This window comes from Lacerta agilis, chromosome 8 (assembly GCF_009819535.1).
Source record: "Lacerta agilis isolate rLacAgi1 chromosome 8, rLacAgi1.pri, whole genome shotgun sequence".
NCBI lineage: Eukaryota > Metazoa > Chordata > Lepidosauria > Squamata > Lacertidae > Lacerta > Lacerta agilis.
Genome location: NC_046319.1, coordinates 56,389,539 through 56,412,919, shown reverse-complemented (window position 1 = coordinate 56,412,919; position 23,381 = coordinate 56,389,539). Strand labels below are relative to the sequence as shown.

General features: G+C 45.1%; 1 protein-coding gene across 1 annotated transcript in view; it reads left to right on the top strand.

Moving 5' to 3' along the window:
* SMAP2 (small ArfGAP2) overlaps positions 1-21,868 on the top strand; it is a 28,919-nt gene extending 7,051 nt beyond the window's left edge. The window contains exons 3-11 of the mRNA XM_033157665.1: positions 8,063-8,196; positions 9,647-9,732; positions 11,219-11,297; positions 12,146-12,226; positions 12,792-12,870; positions 17,028-17,122; positions 18,002-18,167; positions 19,416-19,735; positions 21,721-21,868. Coding sequence (XP_033013556.1) covers positions 8,063-8,196; positions 9,647-9,732; positions 11,219-11,297; positions 12,146-12,226; positions 12,792-12,870; positions 17,028-17,122; positions 18,002-18,167; positions 19,416-19,735; positions 21,721-21,846 — 1,166 coding nt within the window. The 3' untranslated portion in view covers positions 21,847-21,868. The remainder of the gene's footprint in view (positions 1-8,062; positions 8,197-9,646; positions 9,733-11,218; positions 11,298-12,145; positions 12,227-12,791; positions 12,871-17,027; positions 17,123-18,001; positions 18,168-19,415; positions 19,736-21,720) is intronic.
* The last annotated feature ends 1,513 nt before the right edge of the window (positions 21,869-23,381 follow it).

Sequence of the window (23,381 nt, the reverse complement as noted above, 5' to 3'; positions counted from 1 at the left end):
GGTTACCTTGGAATAATTTGGGTTTTTCTTAAGCAGGGGTGTGTGCATTCACATGTAATATTAAAATGCACACACACACACCATAAACCAGGCTGTAACTCTGACAAATCAGATGCTTTACATGCAGAAGTCCTGGGTCCAATCCCCAGCATCCTCGTGTGGGGCTGGGAGGGAACCCTGTCAGATCCTAGAGAGCCACCGCCAGTAAATACAGACAATACTGAGCTAGATGTACCAATAAGGCAGCTTCCATTGTTCCCCTTTCGCCTGTCATGGTTAGGCTTACTCTAGCTGCTGTCCCTACCATGTCCCTCTTTAGTTAGGTTGGCTGCTGCTTTGCCTTGGGTGGGGTGGTCCCCACCGAAACATTTGTTTGTAGGACCCATACCTGTCTCAGCTTCTCCCATCCCCAAATGCCTTTGCGACCCAGCTCTCTTCTCTGCTGCCCATGGCAGCTGTTGATACCCTGTTCTGCCTGCCTACATGGTCACTTGTGGTATTTCATATGCACGCGAAGTGGGTTTGAATACAGTAGACCCACAACTTACACATGGGGTTACAAAAATCGCACATAGTCAAAACACATTGGGTGCAGTGAAGGGTGGAATTGCCATTTCCTCCCGCCATCCGGATGCTTGCCCCCTTTCCACCTTTTAATTAAAAGCAAGTAAAGCTGAATGCACACATAATGCACATAAGTTGCAGGTTTGCTTTATTCTTGGAAGCTACTGTGTTTTTCAGGATATCTACTTTGATTACATTGTTCACATGCAAATAAAGATGGATAGACTTGTCCCACTGGTCTCCAGGAGCCTCACATACCCAGGAAAGGGCATTGTCTTTGGGCATGTTGCCATGGGCACAACCTGCCTTATGCTTTGTATTAACCCTGCTGCGGGGTATGGATGCTGAGAATGGTTTGTCAAGCTAACATTGGAGTTTTCTAAGCACGTGTGACATTCTCTGGCTCGCTTGTCTTTGAATCTTTAACACTAAACTGATCACGCTGCACAGATGTACTGTATCTGATACTTCCCCCTTTCCAAACTCTTCCTCTCTACTTCCAGATCCACACCCCTTCTTTCCCACAGGTTCCTTTGGATCCAGAGCCACAGGTGACAAGAGCTGAAGGTTCTTCCCCAAGTGAAGCCCTCACCAGCTGATTATTGCAACTTCTACTGTGTCTGCTCATCAGGTCTTAAGGTTGCCCCCCTAATTCCTCCTTTGGTTTGTCCAAACATCATTCCCATGCCTTCCCCTGCTTCCTTCTTGCCCCATTGTGTTGTGGGAATTTCTCCTTGAGTCCCTCTCTGAAATCCAACCCTCTTGCAGCACATTGCCAGGTAGATGGGAAGACCTTACCCTTTCCTTGCTTTTGTGATGGCGCACAGTTCTTGGTATTTAACCATAGCATTTATTCATTGCTTTTATCGTGGATACTTCCCATAAGCAAGGTTGGAAGAGTATTTCAAATTCCAAGGCGCAAGTACTTTTTTCCACCCTAGGAGTGGAAGCTTCTGGGCTCTGGCCTTGGACAGACCTAAATAAATATTTCAGTACTCCTGGATGCCAGCTTGATTCAGATTTCTAGGTGGCTGGTAGTTTTCCAGCTTCTGCCTTAGAGCCTCCAGTGCAGGCACTTAACATCATATGTGGTTACCAAATCAGTTGTGTAAAGGGAGAAGGGATGTCTGTTTTCATAGGCTGTTACCTAAGATGTGTTTCCAAAAGTATATCTATGAGGGCAGATATTACCTGCTCTCAACTTGGGGTTGTCTTCTGGACTTCTAGCTAAAGTGCGTAGCATTTGAGAGCTAAATTATATGCGCAACTGCTCTTGAAGTGGTAAGTCTGGAAACAACTTTTGTAAGCTGTGGAAATGACAACTTTCTACATCTGCAATCTAATTGCCACTGTGTGGTTTCATTAGAGCTGGAAGGCAAAGCTGGTGATGTTTCATAGACAGCATTATATCTGAAGCATATATAGGTGGTTTGATAAGGGAATTGAATGACATGTGTGTGATTTAATTGTGTGACCGTCCACCTTTTGTGGAAGATTCGATAACCTAACTGAGCTGTACAGCTCAGTGTTCCCTAACATTGGTGGCAAGCCATTTGATGTTCTAGTTGGTCTTTGCCAGACTCCATTTTGCAGATGCCCTGAGCTACCTGGTTATGAACAATGAAATGCATACATTTCCCCCCTGAGCTCATAGCATGGGCTGTATTGTGAAACTGGAGCCTCTAAATTTGTGTTTTGCGTGAAAGACAGCTGCTTTCTGTAGAAAATTGAACTTTCAATTTAATATTTTTTCCACAAAAAAACCTGGCAGGTTGCCATAGTGATGAATGTATGAAATCCTTTTGGGAGATGTCAAAACGCCTTCATAAAACCCACACACGTGGACACCACTTGCTTTTGAAACAGAACCTGCTTGGCGTTTAACAGAGACGCTTGTCTGTCTGGGGAGTGATGAAAGCAAAGGTTGTTTTTGTAAATATAGTCAAAATCTGACTTGGGGCAGCACGCAGCATGAGCATATTCCTTGGCCAGTGAGAGATTATACCAATACACTTGTGTCACTGTGATGGTGGGCTTTAACCATTAAATAATCTATGACCTGTTAAGTGTGTGTGTGTGTTATTATGACTATTTTATTATTATGCTGTCTGTCAGTATGCTTTATATTATGTTTTTATTATTGATGCTCCGTAATGTGTTCTTAATGTTGTTAAGGATGAGATATTGGGGTACGCTAATTAATTCATTTCCCAACTTTGGGTCTAGCCCTTTGGGTTCAGAATTGGTCAGGTTCAAGCACGAGACCAAAGCCAGGTTAAAGAAACAAAACAACAGCTAGTTAAACCTGATCATTTATTGTTGCAACAAGGTTCCAACTCCTAAGCAAAAACAAGTAAGAACCCTGAACAAAAGGTTACATGAGTTTTTAAAGTTCCCACAACTTCTCATAATACATTTCACACAGTGTCATCAAAACATCATAGCTACTGTTTTATTGCTGATAACAGTTCAAATCCTACTTGTGTGTTAATCTGATTATTATTATGTTTCTTCAAATACTCAGCAAAGGGCTTCCACTCCTCTCTAAACATAGATTCCTCCTGGTCTCTGATTTTTCTTGTCAAACTTCCCAACTCCACATACTCTTGTCAGTTTGTTCAGCTGATCTTCCTTGGTTGTCATATCTTTGTCTTTCCACTTTTGTGCATATGTTACTCTTGCTGCTGTCGTTGAATACAGGAATAAATTAAGTAGCTTCTTAGGGATATCCAATTCCATTATTCCTAGAAGAAAGGCTTCCGGGATTGGTTTTTTTGGGGGTGGGGGACGTCTTAAACATCTTCTTCAGTTCAATATATATTGTCTCCCAGAATCCTTTAGCCTTTTTGCAGGTCTACTTGCATGTGGAAAAATGTGCCTTCCATCTCTTGACACTTCCAACAAAGATTCGAACCATTTTTGTACATCCTGGCCAATTTACTTGGGGTCAGGTATCTGACCCTGAAGCCTCTTTCCTCCTAAGTATGAATTAGGAATGTGCTTAAACTTTCTGCTGGACCTTCATAGATTTGAATTTTTTTCTGGCAAATGGAGAAAAGGCTCTAGTCTATTGCTCCAATGGTGGATCAGCCACCCTTTAAAACAACCCATTGTAGCCTTTAAAACCACTCAAAATTGTAAATTGGCACAACCCACCATTTAAACAACCTTCCCTTCCCTCCCCCCTTCTATATATACAGTTGTGCCTTTGGAATTTATTCCATTTGAAGGCCTAGCAGTGTTTTTGTTCCCCCTTCTTGACTTGCCCTAGAAAACATGATGAGTATTTCAGATAAAAAAAAATCGTAGGATGATCTTTACCCCCTGCAACAGCCTTTTGTTAATATCTGAATTGTTCCTGCTACTTTGATTTAAGGTATAGCGAAAATGTGCATCTTTTACAGCATTAAAAGCTGTTTCTTGAAATAACAGAGTTCTCTACACCAGGCTTCCACAACCTGGATCCCTCCAGAACCACTGCTTCCATCACCCCTGATCATTGGCTATAATTGGCTGGATCCAAAATATCTGGAGGCACCAGTTTTGGGAAGGTGCACACTGTTTTTGGAGAAACGTGTTAAGAAACTTGCTAATTTTGTTTTTTTTTCTCTTGGACACTTGGGCCTTTTCAAGGCACAGGAGCTTAGCAGTAGGGATGCAAAGCCTATTTAATTGTTCCTTAGCTGCAAACACAAGAATCTCTTTTTGTTAGGAAGACATTCTACTAAGGGATTCTTCCACAGCCATGGCTTGAGTGTTGTTGGGAAGCCCTCAAGATTAAGCCCACAATCCAACCTTGCTTTCAATCATATCCTTACTGGCTGTTATCCTTTCCCATCAAGAGCAGGTACATACTTTCCATAACATCCAGACAAGAATTGTGCCGTCTTCCACTTCCCCTCACACCAAAGTTCCAGCATACATGCATTTTTAGTGCTGTGCAGCACCATGAAAGGTTGGCAGTACAGTTGCTGTTTTATTTGTGCATTTTTAAGTTGCTTTCATGGTGGAGCTGGCAGGCAGAGCTGCTTGTGTTCTGCTAATGTTTTATTTATATAGAAATCTTTCCCCACTTCCCAGCCCACTGAAGCCTGCACACCTATGGCCTAGTTAATCCTGTTCAGGCATTTCTCTTGGATACTGTGATGTTCCTTGCTTCTTGTGTTTTGAAACAGGGGTGGGCAGCCTTCGACCCAAGAGCCAGATGCGGCTCTCCAGGGCTATTTGCAGGTCATGAGCATCACTGGTTCTGCTTCATTGCATCCTCTAGTGCTTTGGCCTGCCTGGAATGTGTCTCTGAAATGTAGTGATGTCTCTGGCATACCTGGATGGAGAAATGGATGTCTCCATAGAAACCTATGACTTCTGTGTGGCTGGAATGTGGCCTGCCATACTAATATTGCTTCACTCTTGACTGCCATGCGGCCACTGGATTGTTGCCCATGAGTAAATGCGGTCCCAGACTGAAAAGGGTTCTCCATCCCTGCTCAAGACCTCTGTGTTGTAGATTTCTAGTAATTCTGTGGAGTCATGAAAATGCATCGACACTGGAGAGGAAGCGGTTGATGGTTATAAATTTTGTATTTCCTCGAGCATTCACAGTGGTGGTGTTGGCCGTGGTTTTGTTTCTCCAAAGTTTGGCTTGCTGTCCAGTGGTTCGTGCATTTGTTGCTTGTGAGCTTGTGGGTTGGGGTGGACAAATAAAGCGGAGCCCAGGGTGGCAAACAGAGTGGCAAAGCAATATAATTAAAGCCTATTTTGGCATTAAGTGGCATATAAATTCATAACAAACTACGTAATGTAATTTAAAATAAATTAAATTAAATTTGAGAGCATTAAAAACATTTATTTGCCATCCTGGGTTCCATTGGGAGGAAGGGAGGGATAAAAAATATTTTTTTTTTATTTTATTTTATTTATTTTATTTATTTATTTATTACAGTTGCATATCCTCATAGCTAATAATTTCAAAGTTGCCAGGAACAGCATGTTTCAACCATCAACTGCCTGGATGAGCAGGAATGCTTTTAAAATTCTGCCTGGATGTTAATAATGAGGGAGACAAAATTCACCTCACCAGAGATGGTTTTGCACAGATAGGGCTTTCTCTGTGGTGTTTCCCTATCATGGGTTAATGCCAAGAGAGCAGCACCCAGCAGTGGTGCCACCACCAACAAGGCCTCCCCTACTTATTGTAGGTTCAGATATGGCAGATATTGGGCGGAAAGCCCCTTTTATGTATATATTGATTTACTGAGCAGCTTTAGATTATGTTTTTTATGCAGCGCCTTCAAAGCTGCTCTTACATCATTTATAAAATAGAAATGAAACAATAAAACAGACTTCCTGTTTTAGATTGTGAAGGAGGGGGAAGAAAAACACCTTTAAAATCAATTTAGTTGGTGGCAGTTGATCTCTCCCTTAAGTTTTGACTCTTGTGCCTACAAAAGCCAAGAAGCTAAACTGGAAATTGGCTCTTAATAGTAGGACACAATTAAAACAGTTAAAGTTTTCATTATGTCTGCTTAAGCTTTTTCAATGGAACTGTGCATACAGGTGGTGGAAATGAAAAACAAATCTGCCCTACCAGCCTGATATTCTGAATTGGTGTATGTCCCCCATCTACTGCCTCAGTGAAGTGGGGGGGGGAGAAGTGGGGGGTCAGATGTTTCCAGCATTTGCATCTCTTAGCGCAGGCTACAGCTATATGTGAATCAGTTGGTGCTAACCCTCAAGGTGATGAAACGGCTTTATCTAGATTACTAATCCTTTTCAACACAGTAAATGCTAAATATAACAGGGACTTTAGACCTAACCCTAAATGATTCCTAGCTAACTTTCAGGGCTAAAAATAACTTTTAATATGTGGTTACCTAGGTTCTCTTTTCATCATTCAAATGCTTGACTTCTCCGGCCTTTGAGGTTTCGTGTGCAGGCATGCCAACAGGGCTGGACCCCCTGGATCTTCCCCTTTGCTAGGCAACCTATTGGCAGTAATAAGCAACCTATTGCTGCTTATTTTAGCCTAGCCTATCTCACAGGGCTGCTGAGAAGATAAAAAGTGGGAGGGGAGAAAATGTACACAATCTTGAGCTCCTGGAAGGAAAAGCCAGAGCCATCTTACCCATAGGCGCTAGGGGTGCGGGGCACCCAGGCACTGGGCTCTCAGGGGCCCCAGGCCGAGAGTCTGGGGAAGAGCCCGCCCGTCGGTCAGAGTGCCATGGCGGGCTCTTCTGCTGTGGGCGGCTCTGCGCTGTGAATTCGAGGGCAACCAAGCCAGTGAAGCACTGAGGTGGCTGGCTGGCTCTGCCCTCCTTCACGCCTGGGACTGGGCAACCGGGGGGGGGGGGGCGGTGCTGGGTGTATCTTTGCACCCCAGCACTGCATATGCTTAAGACAGCCATGGGAAAAGCAAGACATAAATGTAGAGCCAGCAAGAAAAGTGAGGTGTGACTATATCATGTGACTGGCAGCAGCTCTGCAGGGTTTCAGGCAGGAGTCTTTCCTGGTGCTTTGTGGAGTTGCCAGAAATTGAACCTGGGGCCTTCTGCATGCCAAGCAGATGCTCTGCCACTGAACTGCAGGCCTTCCCAATACTGCTGTGCTCAACTGCCTCTGGCTGGACTTGAAGACTTGTGATTCTGTTCCTTTAAGGATCTGCCTGTGCAAAGCAGCGTAGGCGAGAAACAGTTTCTGTCTCACACCGCTGGTTGTATTCAAAGCATCTGATTGTTCAGTTTCAAGGACACATGAACAAAGTGAGTGGCACTGTGCCGCCTTGCGTAGTAATTCCTCTCTTACTCTGCAGTGGACTTCCTAGCTGGCTTGTGTGGGAAAGAGTTGTGGTTGGATTTGCTATGAATGAAACTGAATTCTTATTTGGGGGGGCTCCCAAATCACAGATTTGCAGCATTTTTTTTAATGAGGTGCATCCCCCTCACCTGCAATCTGCACCTCATTCTCTTCACACGTGTAAACTAGACCTAAGTGCAAAAGGGAGCAATGTCTAGAAAGTGTCTAATGTCCTTCGCCCTGTGATTTATGCACATCTGCTGCAGAGGCCTTTGCATACAGAGAAATCTTCCACTCCTGCCTTTGCAAAAGAATGTTTCTTCTTGTTCTAACATGGTGCTCTGAAACTCAGGCTTTTCTTATGGATTCCTAGTCAATGTGGTTGGGATGGACAGATTTTTGGACCTGTTAAATTTAAAAAAAATGAAACTGTCTTTTCCTGCCTGCATCTGATTTGTCCCCCACCTCTCTAATCCTGTGCCTGTTTTTTAAGATAGAAAGCATGGTCGGATTCTTTCCCAATCCCTCATTTCTCCAGCATGGTTGTGACCTTTGGTAATGAATGTGTTAAAGCCAGCCTACATTGCAGATGGAAACTCTTCAGCCCCTGCCTGGCTTGCAGCAGTTTTGGGGGCAGAGCCCATCCAGCTTAACTAGTTTGATGCTCAGAAGTGCTCCTGTGACCACTTTCTTTGTACTTTTGCAGGGCCAAGGTGGGCCTCATGGAATATTGGTGTTTTCATCTGCATCCGTTGTGCCGGAATCCACAGGAACCTGGGTGTCCACATATCCCGGGTAAAATCCGTCAATCTGGACCAATGGACACAAGAGCAAATACAGGTTAGTAACAGAAAACTATCTCCCTTGTATGTAGGCTTCATTTCTGAGGACCATTCTGTAGTTCTGTATCTCTGCCTATATTATATTAATATGGGGAACCTTGGCCTTCTTTTCTTAAATGGCAGATGAGAAGGAAAAACGTGAGCCTGGACTACTCGGGTGCTCCTCCATGCAACTTTCCCCCCACTCCCTGCCCCCAGTAGTTAGAAAACTCATGTGCTGGAGCATAGCTTTGTGCTGGAGTGAAGCTCTGCTTTTTGCTTAGAACCCCAAGAGCTGCCAACCAAAGCAGAGTAAATTGAGCTTGTGTGCAATTACGCAGAGATTGTCATTGACATGCTCTGCAGTTCAGCTCTTGCTTTTTATCAGTGTGCTTCAGATCTCGGACATCATTGTGTTATACAAATCAGGTTATGCAGTGCTTACACACTCTGTAGAAAGTAAAAAAAAAAAAAGATGGTTGTATTAGACCCAAATAAAATTATCCAGCCTGAATCAAACCATCAGTATTACAATGCCCTGCCCAATCTGTACTGCAGTTGATATTCCTAACTCTCGAATGAGGATGAACCTCTCTCTCAGAAGTACTGAAGAATTGCACATGTATTCCTGGCAGCGTTCTCTGTTCCTTGCCTTGACTTTAATAAAAACTAAAATTGAATAACTATGCTGAAAAAGTGGCATAGTCAAAGGAAAGCTGAACTGTGGGAAGTTTGAAGCAGGCAGCAATGCGAATGGGCAAGACCAGGGGTCCCTAAACTAAGGCACGGGGGCCAGGTGCGGCCCAATTGCCTTCTCAATCTGGCCCGCAGACGGTCCGGGAATCAGCGTGTTTTTACATGAGTAGAATGTGTCCTTTTATTTAAAATGCATCTCTGGGTTATTTGTGGGGCACAGGAATTTGTTCATATTTTTTTTCAAAATATAGTCCGGCCCCCCACAAGGTCTGAGGGATAGTGGACCAGCCCCCGGCTGAAAAAGTTTGCTGACCCCTGGGCAAGACAAATACCTTGAGCAAGATGCAGGCACTTGAGAATATATCAGATCCACTTTGGAACGAGAGAGGAGTTACAATAAATCTGTCCTATTGCAAAAGCAAAACAGTGTTCCTTGTTGAAAGAACAAAAACTGCAAGAAGCCTGCTCTTTGTAGCCATTAGGAGCTGCACCTATTTTCTGCTGATCTGTCAGAAATCGAGGACATGAATTAACTAAGTCACTGTTACCGATGACTCTGCAGATTGGTGTTGGAGCACCTTTCAGAAACTGCTTCGGCAGACTTTGAAAACTCTCTCCTCTCCTTCATACCAGCACAGAGCAGGCCCTGTGATACTCCTGCATTCTGGGTTCCATAAAATGCTTTATGCTCAAAGTGAAACGATGGCAAGAATAGCCTAACAGCCAGCACCCGATGCCATGCCATTATTGAAGATTTCTTGCTTCTGTTCCAGTGCATGCAGGAGATGGGGAATGGCAAAGCAAATCGCCTCTATGAAGCTTACCTTCCGGAAAACTTCAGACGACCTCAGACGGACCAGCATCCTTCCTCTGCCTCTCTTCTCCCAGCATATTGATGCTAAGCCTTTGTTGGATGGAGGGCATCTCACTAATCTCTGAATGCATACTTTTGAAGGGAGCAGAAGTGTACCTTAAATGGAATGTATAACTTTTTAAAATATTTGTTAAGAGTCTGTATTCTTTGAGGTCTCACTGTTACTTGGCATTTTTTGGGAAATTAGGCTGCAGAAGGTGCTGTTGCTAGAGGGGTGGCTGCCCACAGCAAAGCAGACAGATGCAGCGGGTTTGTCCCATTTTGTGACTATGGGTCTTGAATGCAGGGCCAGCAAAATAGGTGGTGAAACTTCATTGCTGGTTGCCTTCCTCATGACTGTGCCCATGTTTCAGTTCTGCCTGCACTCCAGTGCACACCCATGTGCTCTCCCCTCCCTGCAGTCATGATCTTGGCTCCACTCCCTCCGGGTCAAACTGGGGGTTACTACCATGGTGCCCATGGGTGCAGTTGTGCCTTTGAGGTCTTCCCCTGGCACCCGTGACACCTTTGAGCTGTATTCATATAAATCCCCCTTGGTCATGAGATGGTGAGGGTGGTTACTTTTCTCACCCATGAAAAGTCAATAGAGCTGGAGTTGGAAGAGTGGTGTTTTCTCACTTCCTCTTTCAGCTCTAGGTGCTTTTTTAATGCTCAGCTTAATTATACTGTATCCAAAATTCCTTGGAAAAGCAAAGTGTGTGTGTGTCTCTGTCTCTCGGCGAGGCGGGGGGGCTGATCAAAGGGAGGGAAGAGAGAACTGACTGGAGTGGGTGGTGCACAGCACTCACTCAAAAAATCTTGGCGTGTGTTGCGCATTCCAAGGCTATGGCCTCTGCATTTCTAATTGTCGAGCTCAGGCCCAGGGGACTAATGCAGCCCTTCTGTCTAGCCCTCAGACTCTCTCAAGGCCGCACCACCTCTGCTTGCACCCTGAGTGTTTTTGCCTGGCTGGTACATCCCCTTGAACTTGGATAATGCTTCTTGTTTGGATGGAGGATAGAGAGGGGTGTGTGTGTAGAAACTAGCCTACCATACAAAAGTAAAACTTGAAATTTGTTGTTCTGCCCACCTTTGCCTCTGGCCTCACCTGCCACTGGCATGTGGCCCTCAGAAGGTTGCCCAGACGGGAATGTATTTCTTGGGCTTAAAATGGTATCCCCACTGCGGTCTAGGTAGATTGGAGGCGAAAGCACCATAAAAAGCACTGGGCTGCTGCTGGATCTGCACATGTCCTGTAGCTCATACTAGAAAGGCACTGTCACCGCCTCTGCTGGACTTGGCTGGCAAGCACAGCTATAGTGACTTAGCCAAGGATCCTGGTTGTCACAGTGTCTACCTTTTCAGCAAGAATAGAGAAGGTGTGGGTCAAACCATGCCATGACAGAAGTCTAGCTTGGGCTAGAATCTTGCTGCTGCCTGACCATGTTGTGCACAACCCTTCCTTGTTCTTCTTTAACTGACTTCCGTGCAGAGCAGTGGAGGGCTTTATCAGGGACAAATACGAAAAGAAGAAATACATCGACAGAAGCCTTGACATCAGCGTGTTGCGGGTGAGTCTTAAATGCATTAGAATGCTTGCTGCATCCTGAATGTATGGTGTCCATCATTGGTTCATCAGAATGAACCAGTCCTGTTCATTCTGACTGGCAGTGCTTCCTTTAAGGCAACCTTTGCCAGCATAATGCCCTCCAAATGTTTTTGGACTACAGCTTCCATTACCCTGTGCCGGTTGGGGATGATGAGAGTTGTAGTCCAAAGCATGGAAGGAGCCACACTGACGACCCCAGTGTAAGACCTCAGACAGAGAGGTGTCTTTTCCAGCCTGGCTTCCGAAGATCCCTGGATTTGAATCTGGGATCTGCTGCATATAAAGCACTGGTATAAATTCAAAAGTATAAAGCCATAATCTGGACTAATTTGTTAGCATGAGACAGTCAAACTGTTGATGGCCCAGGTTTTTGGGAGAATTTTCATCTAAACTGTCCTTTTATGGTAGAAAGGATGAGAATTCTTCACCTCCCCCCCCCCCCCCAAAAAAAAAATCCAGTTGAGATTGCCAGAGGCTGCCATCTTGGTCAGCACACTGGGACTTTGCACAAGTAACCTTTAGACTAGCTGGACCTTTTTTGCATTTGCTCAGCAGCCAGATGTGGCTGTTCTGTCCTCTTGCACATTGGAGAAGTTGAAAGGGAATAAGCACCAACACATGTCCCATTTCCAACTTAATGTGGCTGGAAACCAGGAACCCTTCGCTTCTGTTGGGGAAGTGTGGTGTGGTTTGAGGGGTTTTACATTCACCAAACCAGCTGGGCTTTCTGTCCCACTGGCCTGGAAAAGACAATGTCATGTTCAACTACCTTTCTCACTATCTGACTGCTTCATTTGATTGTATACACAGAGAGAAAAGGATGACAAATGGAAAAAAGAGACAGCCTCAGGGAAAAAGCTGGAGCCAATTATCTTTGAGAAAGTGAAAATGGTAAGACAACCCTTCCTTCTGCTGTATGTGGTTGTTCCTGAACTTCAGATGGACGGATGGGTTAGGCGGGGAGTTAACACCTGGGACTGTAATTTTATGCTCCGTGTATCTTTTGTTTTGTTTTTTGTTAGGAATGGGGGTAAACCCTCTTTATGTACAGAGCTAGTAAGTGCTTTTTTACTTTGGTAGTAGGCTACCAGATGCCCTTAAAATGTTGTTGGACTCCAACTCCCAGGCAACATGGCCCAGTAGCCAGGTATGATGGGAGTTGTAGTCTGACAACATCTGGAGTGCTCCATATTGCCTGTCCCTGATTTACTTAGTAGGTTTATTTTCTGCTTTTCAAACAGCCTCCAAACGTTTGAAAAGCTTTCCAAACTGGAGCCTTCTGGCAGTTTTTGACAAGATGTAAAGGAAACATTTGGCAACCTGGTACCTTCAAGATGTTTTGGGCTACAACTTCCATCAGCCCTAGCCAGCGTGTAGTCCAAAATGTCTGGAGAGCACCAGGTTGGCGAAGTCTGCATCAAAGTAACTGAGGGGCTTTTTACTCTGTTTGGCTCAGCCTCAGAAGAAAGACGACTCTCATGCCAGGAAAAGTCCTTCCAGATCTTCTGAGCCCGTCATGGACTTGCTGGGACTTGGTAAGATGATGTGCACTATGGAGCTTTTTCTTTGACCAAATGCACCTTGGTGTCATGTTCTATACATGATAACACACACTGTAGGTGCTGAAAACAGGTTAAATAGCTGCCACAGGGTATTCTGTCCACTCTTGTGTTCCATTGGACAAAGGGCTTTTATCCATAAGGAAAACACACATGGCAGGCAAGCCTCTTTGAAAGACATCTTGTGCCTGATTTTACTGCCCATCCTCTGCAGTTTGAGATGTGGGAGAGCATATGGTGTGTTATTGCATGCTCCCAAACTTATGTAGAGTCAGGTCCTCCACCTCTCCTGTGTGAACTGTGTGTCACCCAGAATCCTCTGCAATGCATCAACATGGGAACCAGTCCTGTTTGGTTTGGGTGCACGAGAGGGGTCTTTGCTGGGAACTCACTTCTATACCCAAAGAAAGCAGGATTGAATTTCCTGCTCATCGGTTGATGTGTAAGGAGTTCAAGCCTGCTGGTCACTCGATATCTCTCCCCACTTTAAGAGGTGGGTGGTCCCAACCACCTGTTAAAATTGGCACACATGAAGGGTGGGAATAAATTTCTGACCCACCAAGCCATAAAGGTTCCCCGCCCCTACTGTACACAGTGCTGAAATAGATGGGCTGATGACCTATCTCTGTATAAGGCAGGTTTCTGTGCTATACTTCTGTGTTTCATTGAAGCATAAAAATCACTGCCTTCAAAGTTCCAAGACCAGTCTCTCCTATAAAGACTCTGTCCTAAGCTTTTAAACCTTCATTCTTCATCCTTGACTGAAATGGAACATAACTGCATAAACGACATTTGCTGAAACACTCAGGAATGAGACTGGGTGTTCCAAGAGAGCCCATGGCTCAGTCTGTCTCCCTTCCCACACTCCTGGGACTGCCTTCCTCAAAAGATCCACTTCGAACACAACATAAAACACGACATCCTTGTGCTTGCCTTCATTCCCTGCCTGCACCATTGCCAGTCAGCAGTGTGGGTGGAGAAGTGCACAGCAAGGTGATGTCATACTCTGTGTAGTATTAAAACTTGGCATTCGTGAGTAAGAGGAGGCAGAAATAACAAGTGCTGCTCCCTAGAGAGGCCACAGCAACAAATCCTTTGGGGTGTTTCAGTGCTACCTCTACCTTTCAGTAGACGTTCATGGATCTACTTCCATCCATTCTTTTGGAAGAGCCTACAGAGATCTGGTGGCTTTGGTAGATTGCAAAGCAGATTGTTGGGCAGGATTTGCAGGTACCTATATACCTGTGCGGAAAGGGGTGCTTCGGGTTCCCTCAGGTGAGCATGCTCCTGGCAGGTGGCCTCTTGGCAGCATGGATCACACCATTGGCATTGGCAATAAGATTCTGTGGCCTGCCTGGGTGGTGGGCTCCAGTGTAATATAACTTGTCTCTGCCTCTACATCATTGTGCTTTTGCATAGGGATTTTGCACACTTTCCAGTCAGTTAATCAGGAGGAAGGCCCATAACCTGGCAGGTGCTTTAGCATTCAGAAGGCCCCAGGTTCAGTCCCTTGTATGCCCTATCAAAAGGGCTTCCAGCAGAGTAGTTCTCTCTTCCTGAAATTTTGAAGAGCTGCTGCCTGTCGGAGTAGGCTTTACTGGGCTAGACTGTTGGTGTAGGGCTGCCTTTGAGCTGAAAGTGAATTATATATTCTATTCTTTTGTTTCCTGCAGCTCACCCAGTTCTATCTGGCACCAAGGTTTAGATCCCAGCCCATCTCACTGCTGTTCTTTAAAGATGATGAAACATTTAAGGGAGGGGGACGACAAAGCAAAACTGCAAGCCATGCATGAAATTCCTCTTATCCTGGCTGCAGCAGTTCACCTCCCTCTTAATGAGGTTAAGGAACAACTGCAGATGTTGCTCTCTGCATCACTTTCCCTTCTGCACTTGCTCTCTTCTTTCTAGATTATGTAGCATGTAATATTCTGCCTTTGCTCCCCAAGAGTTGTCCCCTGATGGGGGGGGGGACAGGAACATATCCTTTGAGGTACTTAAAATCTGCCTCTGCAGCAGAAATCTCCGAATCAACTCTTCTCTGAGCTGCAGCTGCTATCCAGCACTGCAGCAGAGATTGTGGTCTCAGTTGCTTCTGCAGAATCAGCAAAGTGAAGAGCATAGCTTGGTTTACAGGACACCGTCACCCAAATTAGCATACACCATGAGCCGTTGGGGTTAGGTTAGTGGTGGGTGCCTAGTTAAGGGTGGAGAACATGACAATTCCAGCCTGCCTTTTTTTAAAAAAGACAGATGACTAGTGGGGGCGGATGGGCTGCACTAACGTTTGTGGCAATTTCTCCTTTTATATCCTGAAGCCAACGCTTTGTGTCTTCCCCAAGTCCTACATAGATTACAGAATGTGGAGTAAAATTCAGCTTCCTAAGAATCTTACATTTCATGTAAAATTTAAATCAAATTTGTAACCCTTGTGGCAGGGATGGTGAAGTCCTGTGGCCCTTCAGACATAATTGGACTCCCAACATCTCCGGCCATTAGCCATTCTAGCTGGGACTGATAGGAGTTGGGAGTCCAACAACAGCTGGAGGGCCACAAATCCACCGCCTGCTGCCAGCATAGCTGCCAAGTTACACTTACAGGTAGTAATAATAATAATAATAATAATATAATTTATTATTTGTACCCCACCCATCTGGCTGGGTCGCCCCAGCCACTCTGGGCGGCTTCCATCAAATATTAAAATACATTTAAAATATCACAGTTTAAAAACTTCCCTAAACAGGGCTGCCTTCAGGTATTTTCTGAATGTCAGGTAGTTGTTTATTCCTTTGACCTCTGATGGGAGGGCGTTCCACAGGGTGGGCACCACTACCGAGAAGGCCCTCTGCCTGGTTCCCTGTAGTTTTGCTTCTCGCAGTGAGGGAACCGACAGAAGGCCCTCAGCGCTGGATCTCAGTGTCCGGGCTGAACGATAGGGGTGGGGACGCTCCTTCAGGTATACAGGACCAAGGCCGTTTAGGGCTTGAAAGGTCAGCACCAACACTTTGAATTGTGCTCGGAAACATACTGGGAGCCAATGTAGATCTCTCAGGACCGGTGTTATGTGGTCCCGGTGGCCACTCCCAGTCACCAGTCTAGCTGCCACGTTCTGGATTAATTGCAGTTTCTGGGTCACCTTCAAAGGTAGCCCCACATAGAGCGCATTGCAGTAGTCCAAGCGGGAGATAACCAGAGCATGTACCACTCTGGCAAGACAGTCTGCGGGCAGGTGGGGTCTTAGCCTGCATACCAGATGGAGCTGGTAGACAGCCACCCTGGACACAAAATTAACCTGCGCCTCCATGGACAGCTGTGAGTCCAAAATGACTCCCAGGCTGCGCACCTGGTCCTTCAGGGGCACAGTTACCCCATTCAGGACCAGGGAGTCCCCCACACCCACCTGCCCCCTCTCCCCCCAAAACAGTACTTCTGTCTTGTCAGGATTCAACCTCAATCTGTTAGCCGTGTTGGTCTGCCATAGTCAAAACAAAATTAAAAATTAAAAATTCCTTCTGGTAGCACCTTAGAGACCAACTAAGTTTGTTCTTGGTATGAGCTTTCGTGTGCATGCACACTTCTTCAGAAGTGTAAATTGTGAGCAAGGCCTGATGCAGTGTTTTTCAACCTTTTTTGGGCAAAGGCACACTTGTTTCATGAAAAAAATCACGAGGCACACCACCATTAGAAAATGTTAAAAAATTTAACTCTGTGCCTATATTGACTATACATAAAGTAATTTTCCCACGGCACACCAGGCAACATCTCGCGGCACACTAGTGTGCCGCGGAACAGTGGTTGAAAAACACTGGCCTGATGAAACCTCGGAAGCCAGAGGTAACAGGGGAGGCTGAATAGGATTTCATTTGGTCTAGGTGATGGGACTTTGCTCTGTATAGCTCCTTGCCCTTCATGTGAACACAGCAACAAAAATAATCCACGGTGAGAGAACTCACTCTAATTTGCGCAGTTTTTATATAGCTAGAGGGATTTGAAACATCTTGTTGTTTGGGGTCAAAAGGCCCATGTAAGTGGCGGGCCAGCTGGTGATTGGGCCGCTGGCCACCAGTGGATTTCTACTGGATTTGGATTAGTTAGCCCCTCTTTCAGGCTGTTCCCATTACATTCCTCTTTTCCAGATGTTCCTGTTTCAACAACCCTCCCCAATGGCAGATCAAGTAGCTGTTTAGAGAAGGACTTGGACCTGTTTGCCTCCATGACCTCTGAGAGGAAGGTGAGAAAAGTAGAATACCCAACAACCCATGTGCGAGAGGAGGAGGACGATTCATGTTGATGGGCTGGTGTACCCTTGCAGCCAGGTTGCAAATGCTTGTATATTGTTGTGTCTCACTGTTTTAAAATCAGATTGACTAGCAAAGAAAGCTTGGCTGATATGTCTGCTTTCAGTGTTTGATTGCAACATCAGCAGCGAATTGCATATACAGTGGAACCTCAGTTGTCGAACGCTTCGGAAGCTGAATGCTGACAACCCGGAAGTGAATGCTGCTGTTTTCGAACGTTCCTCAAAAGTCGAAAGGCTTCTGAGGCGTGTTTCTCCATTTTTTAAAAAGGAATTTGCTGACCACCAATTATGCCTCAGTTGTCGAAAGTTTCAGAAGTTGAACAGTCTTCCGGAACGGATTACGTTCTACAGCCGAGGTTCCACTGTAACTAGATTCTTGTTACACATTACTTAACAGGTAACCCTGTGCAAGTCAGGCTCTTCCTCTTGAGAATTCTGAAGATCCTCTCAGAGGCAGGCAGAAAAAGCTAGAGAGGGCGACTGTGGAGCTGCTGACCATCTTTCTCTCCATTGTCTATCTGCTCTTATTTGTCCCTGATGGACTATCTGGCTGTGATTTCAAAGAGCAGCAAATCCACTTTTCTTTTGTCTTCTGCTTTTCATCTGTTGCATGGGAATGGCAATATTGTCCTACCATGCAGGGCTGCTGTGTAAAGACTGTAAATTGGTTTGTTGTGCATTACCTTGAGGCCCTTTTTGGCCACAGAGAATGAGATACAGTATCTCAAATATTTTTGTGAAACGCTTTTAAATGCTGTATCCCTTGTTTTCTTCACCATTGGGAATAAACACGGTACATTCTCTCGCCAGGTTGTTGGCTCTATGCCCACAGCTGGGAGTGCTGGTTCTGTTCCTGAAAACCTGAACCTTTTCCCAGAGCCAGGAAGCAAGTCAGAAGAGATGGGGAAGAAGCAGCTCTCAAAGGATTCTATCCTCTCCTTATATGGCTCCCAGACCCCACAAATACCTGCACAAGGTACCCAGTGAGGGATGGAAAGGGTAGGGGAAAGATCCTGTGGCCAGTTATAGCTAATGCTGTATTTGGGGAAGGCGAATGAATGTAACCAGTAGAGAATAATTTAGTAAGTGGTTAACTCATTTGCTGGGTTTGAAGCATAAAGTTGCATTGTTTGGTGCAGCTTCTAAATTTAGGAAAGGTTTTGTTCAAGTTAGTAGACTGTCATGAAGATGTTTTAATGGTAAAGCTAGGAAGGCTTATTGAATATGCAGTTGGTTTTCTTGAAGAGTTTGTGTCAATGTTTTATGTTTTTTCACGGTACTGGGGCTATGACAGGCAGGTAAAGTGCTTCTCCTAGATGCTGTGGTTGATATCTAATGTTCATCATACTCGGAATAAGCCCACTGAAATCACTAGAGTTAGGCAATTTAATAGTAGAAATTGATGGACTTCTTGTTTGATTTATTGACCATCCAGTACAAAGCAGCTCTAGGTGGGGGAAAGATCTCCATGAAGTTTAGCAATAAAGCAGTGCCCTCTCTCTCCTACCTTCCCCCCCCCCCCCCCGCAAACAGCATTAAGCATGGTTATCGTAATCCTACAAAAGCCTGGGAGAAGAGATATTTTGTAACTGGGGCACCAAAAAGCTATTCATTTTGGCACCTAGTCCAGGCAGGCCTTGCTGGGGAGAGCATTCCACAGCCATTTGGAGTGGGGGGGGGCAGGAGGGACAGCAGCTGAAAAGGGTCTACTCTGCATCAGATTTAGTTCAATATCCTGTATTTGGATAGCAGTGGTGTGGCTAGCATTCTGATGCAGCCCTCATCTGACACTGTTAACTGCTTCACCACACTGCATGTGAAAGAAGTAGTTGCAGTCTCCTCCTCCCACTCCCTGTCTCCATCATCACAGACTGTTTTACGTCATTCACACCCTTTGAGAGCACTTTTCTGGGCTGCAGAGGAGGAATGCATTACTAGTCTTTCATCCCAAGGTTAGTTCCCAATTTGGATGTGTGTATGCTAAGAGGTGATTGTCTCTTCCTCTCGCCCCACCCCCAGTTCCTAACCTTGCTTCTTGATTACAATCGGTGTGACTCACACAAAATGTCAAACTCTGATGCCCATAGAATGGAGTAGCAAGGAAAGGCTGCCTTGTGGGTTCGTCAGGCATTAAGACAGCATGTCAGCAGAGAAATCGAAATAACCCAGACTCCTCCCAGGACTCCCTTCAGCACTAACACCTTTTTTTTTAAATCTCATCTAGGAGCTGTGTTCATCACTCCAGCCCAAATGGGTTACCCTGCAGCATACCCCAGTTTTCCAGGCATGCCACCCCCTAGCAGCATGATGGGTGGCATGATGGCACCACCAGTTGGGATGATGGCACAGCAGGGAGCAGCTGGCATGGTGGCACCTATGGCGATCCCAGCGGGATATGTAGGCGGCATGCAGACAGCAGTCATCGGCGTCCCCAATGGGATGATGCCAGCACAGCAGGCTGGGTACGTGGCTGGCATGGCACCTGTCCCACCCCCCGTGTATGGGGTGCAACCAGCACAGCAGTTACAGTGGAATATTGCCCAGGTAAGAGGGGGCATTGGGGGCAAGGGTGGCTGTTGCATAACTCCTTTGGACATGGGGCAAGCTCTCTTGCTTCCCTCAAAAACAAGCTGCCTGCTCTTACAGATAATGTAGAATTTAGTTTTTACATTTCTAGCCTGCTCTTTTCTCAATGAATTGGGAAGCCTAAGAAATGGGTGTGAGGATACAGGAGATCAAGGATGAGTGAATTGGGAAGCCTGAAACGATGCAGCGATCTTTAGTCAGTAGAGTTACCGTACTTTTCCGTGTATAAAGGCTATGTTTTTTTATTCCAAAATCATGTTCAAAATTAGGGGTCGTCTGATATATGAGTAATGCATTGTGGGGCCGTGGGATAGTTGTTGCCGCGAGTTGGAGATTGTTATTGGTGGCTGCTGCAAGGGCTGTTGTTGATTGGCTGTCGCTGCGGCAATTGGCTGGTTGATTTGCTGCTTTTTTCAGCGATGGGGCAGAGGATAGGTTGCTTTGGTGACGCGTGCAAGTGGCATTGTCAGTCTGTCGTGTGAGCGTTTTTTGGCATTTTCCCGTAAAAAAAAAAGCTCAACAACTCTTGCCCCCCAAAAGCTCAACAACTGTGGGCAGTCCTCCCCCCCCCCAAAGTTCAACAATTCTGTGCAACCCTCCCCCAAAAAGTACGTACATGGAAAAGTATGGTAGTTGACAAATAAAATTGCCTCTCTGTGTATTCTCATTATATAGGTAGTTCTCTGTGTAACAGTTCTCAAAGTTTCTTAAATGAAATGCTTGAAGCAAACGTAATTGATGGAGGCTGGGAGTTAAACAGGGTGAGGTGGGTGAGCTTTTCTGGTTCTTGTGTTCTACTTGTAAGAGGGAATGAAAGGAGATACTAAAATATGGTCTCTCATATAGCTGCCTTTCGGGACTGAGAGATAGAGGTTTGGGTAATATGCTGACTGGTAGCCCTAACTAAAACATATGGAGGGAAATGCAGGGTTTAACTAACCTACTGCGTGTTCCCCCTCTTCTGCTGCTTCAGTAGCTTCCCCCTGCCCCCATAATTCCAGCCAATTGGGGATCATGTACTGCGTGTGATGACATCACAACTCTTATGTGCTGATGTGGTGAAGGGCAAATGAAATACGTTAGAATACATCCGTTGCTTCCTTTTATAGTTACAGGGCCCACTCAGAACTATTTCACAGTCCCCTCAAAACATTGCTGTCTGTGTGTTGGAGGTGGGACTGAGTCTGATGAAGCTTCATTTGGCTCAGCCCTACCATGCACATGTGATGTCTGGCCTTTGCTCAAGGCTGGGCATTGCAAGAAGGCATTCTGCCTCTCTTAAGCAAAGAGACAGCCACCTTCTTGGATGGCTTGGATCCAGAGACAGAACAGCAGACTCCTGTAGCGTTCAACCCTTCAGAACTCCAGTCAGTAAGCCATGGAGTTAGTTGCCAACATATTCTGAAATTGGATATTTTTCATAACAATCGTGACCTCCCTGTAAAGGATAAGTAATTGTGGGACGTCATTAAGTCCGTTCGAGAACCACCATGGTCACTAGCAACTGGTTATTGGACCTAGATGCTAGCAAGTCCAGAAAAATGAGAGCAGCAAAGGTGTCATAGCCAGCTGAAATCTGTTTATGGAGCAGGAAATTTAAGAAGTGTGTGTAGGACAGGGATAAGTATCCTCTGCAGTGCTCGTGACCAGCCTTCTCCAACCTGGTACTCTCCAGATGATTTGGACTGAAACTCCCATTAGCCCCAGCCAACATGTCTTAAGGGTCAGAGGTGATGGGAGTTCTAAGCCAAAACATTTGGAAGGTACCAGGTAGATGAAGGCTACTTTAGAAGTTGCTGGGCTCCAACATCCTGCTTATTGGCCACACTGACCACTGCTGATGGGAGCTGTAATCAAATAGCATCTTGAGGCTCACAGGTTCCTCATCTCTGGTATTGTAGAATGGGCCTTCTGACCAATTTCTTGCCTTCTCTCTCATTCAGATGACGCAGCAGATGGCTGGGATGAACTTCTACGGCACAAATGGGATGGTGGGATATGGACAGTCTATGGGCAGAGGAGGGGCCCAAGGAACCAATCAAACCCTCAGTTCCCAGGTGTGGAAATAATACACCAGGATTTTGGACCTTTTGTTTCTTCCTTTGCTTCTGTTTTCTTGTTTGAGGGGTTTTTTTGTTTGTTTGTTGTTTTCTGCATTATTAAAGAGTTGCTCCCTGAGGTTATTTTAAGGTTTTGCTTTCCATTCTGGTGGTCTTGGCTGGACCTTCCCTGTAATAAGGGAAACCTTCTCTGCTGCTTTCCAACTCCACATCCATGGAACTGGATATTTCACTATCTTGGCTCTTTAAACTATGTGAGCGTGCACATAAGGTGGGTGGTGGCCAGTATTTCAGAAATCAAGCCCCCTCTCTTAAGTTTGTCATCTGTTTACAATCTCTTCTTCCCCCATACCAAAAAAAGGTTTTTTGCCTCCATCCTTTTGCCTTTCTTCTGCTGAACATTCCATTTAAACACACACACAATGGAGTTATCCAGAACTAGTTCCACATTTCATGAGCTTGAAATTTATTACCCTGGAACTGGTAGAATTCCCATGAGGCCCTTGAGCACAAATCTTCTTTTCTGGAACTGTGAACAAGGTGGGGTGAAATTGGCGCCACTTTGAAACAACTGCTTCTTCTTTCTAACCACAAGTGGTGGCAACATATTTAAACAACCTCTCCTTTCCCCGTCTGCCCACCAATATTTTCATTCTTTTACATTTTAATGACCTAAATGATCAAAGGGCCAAGACTCTGTGGCAAGTTTTCTCCTTGCACTTTTTTTGCACTTTTTTGTTTTCCTGTGTAACACACACACTTGCCAGCCTGAAAGTTTTAATGGTGGAATATAAACTGTGGGACTGGGGTGGTCCGACTCTCCTCAGCCACTACACAGAGGAAGAATATCCAATCTGTGGTTTTGAAAGAAAGCATAAATGAAAGCTAGGCATCTTCTGTCTACTTTACCTTGTGTATATGTAAATTCCTTAATAAAAATATTGCAGTGAAATATCACCTTGTTTCTATCTTAACTCATTGTGTTAAAATTATTTTAATACAGTACTTCTACACATGTACCCAAATGCATTAAGCATTTATGATGAGTAAATTTTAGGTGTCTCTGCTAATCAGCAACTGAGAACCATGCATTGGTTTTTGTTTGCATGGAGCATCCTGTGTATCCTTTTTTTTTTTTTTTTTTTGCCTGCTAGGTAGAACTCATGCATGTGTCCTTGGTGCTATGAGCTCCTGGCTCTTACGAATCCAAATCTGTTATCTTTAGGCCAAGGTGGCTGACCTAGAGTGTTGTAATCCCATAAATGAGATCTATTTCTCAGTGATGAACTGGTGTGTGCTTGCACAAAGGATGCACAGCAATGGGTACAGTAGGAGTTTTATAATGAGACATTTAATAATTAGCAGTACTGGCTTCATGGTGATGTTTTCCTGGTGTAAAGGCTGCAGGCATCATGTACGTATTGCTTAAAAAGTATGGGAGAAAAGTGTGTTCATGACAAACATCGGGAAATGTAGTTGCAAGGTCCTGGCAGCCAAATTTTAGGATGTTAAGCCCAGGACCTCAAAGGCATTGCTTTCATTAT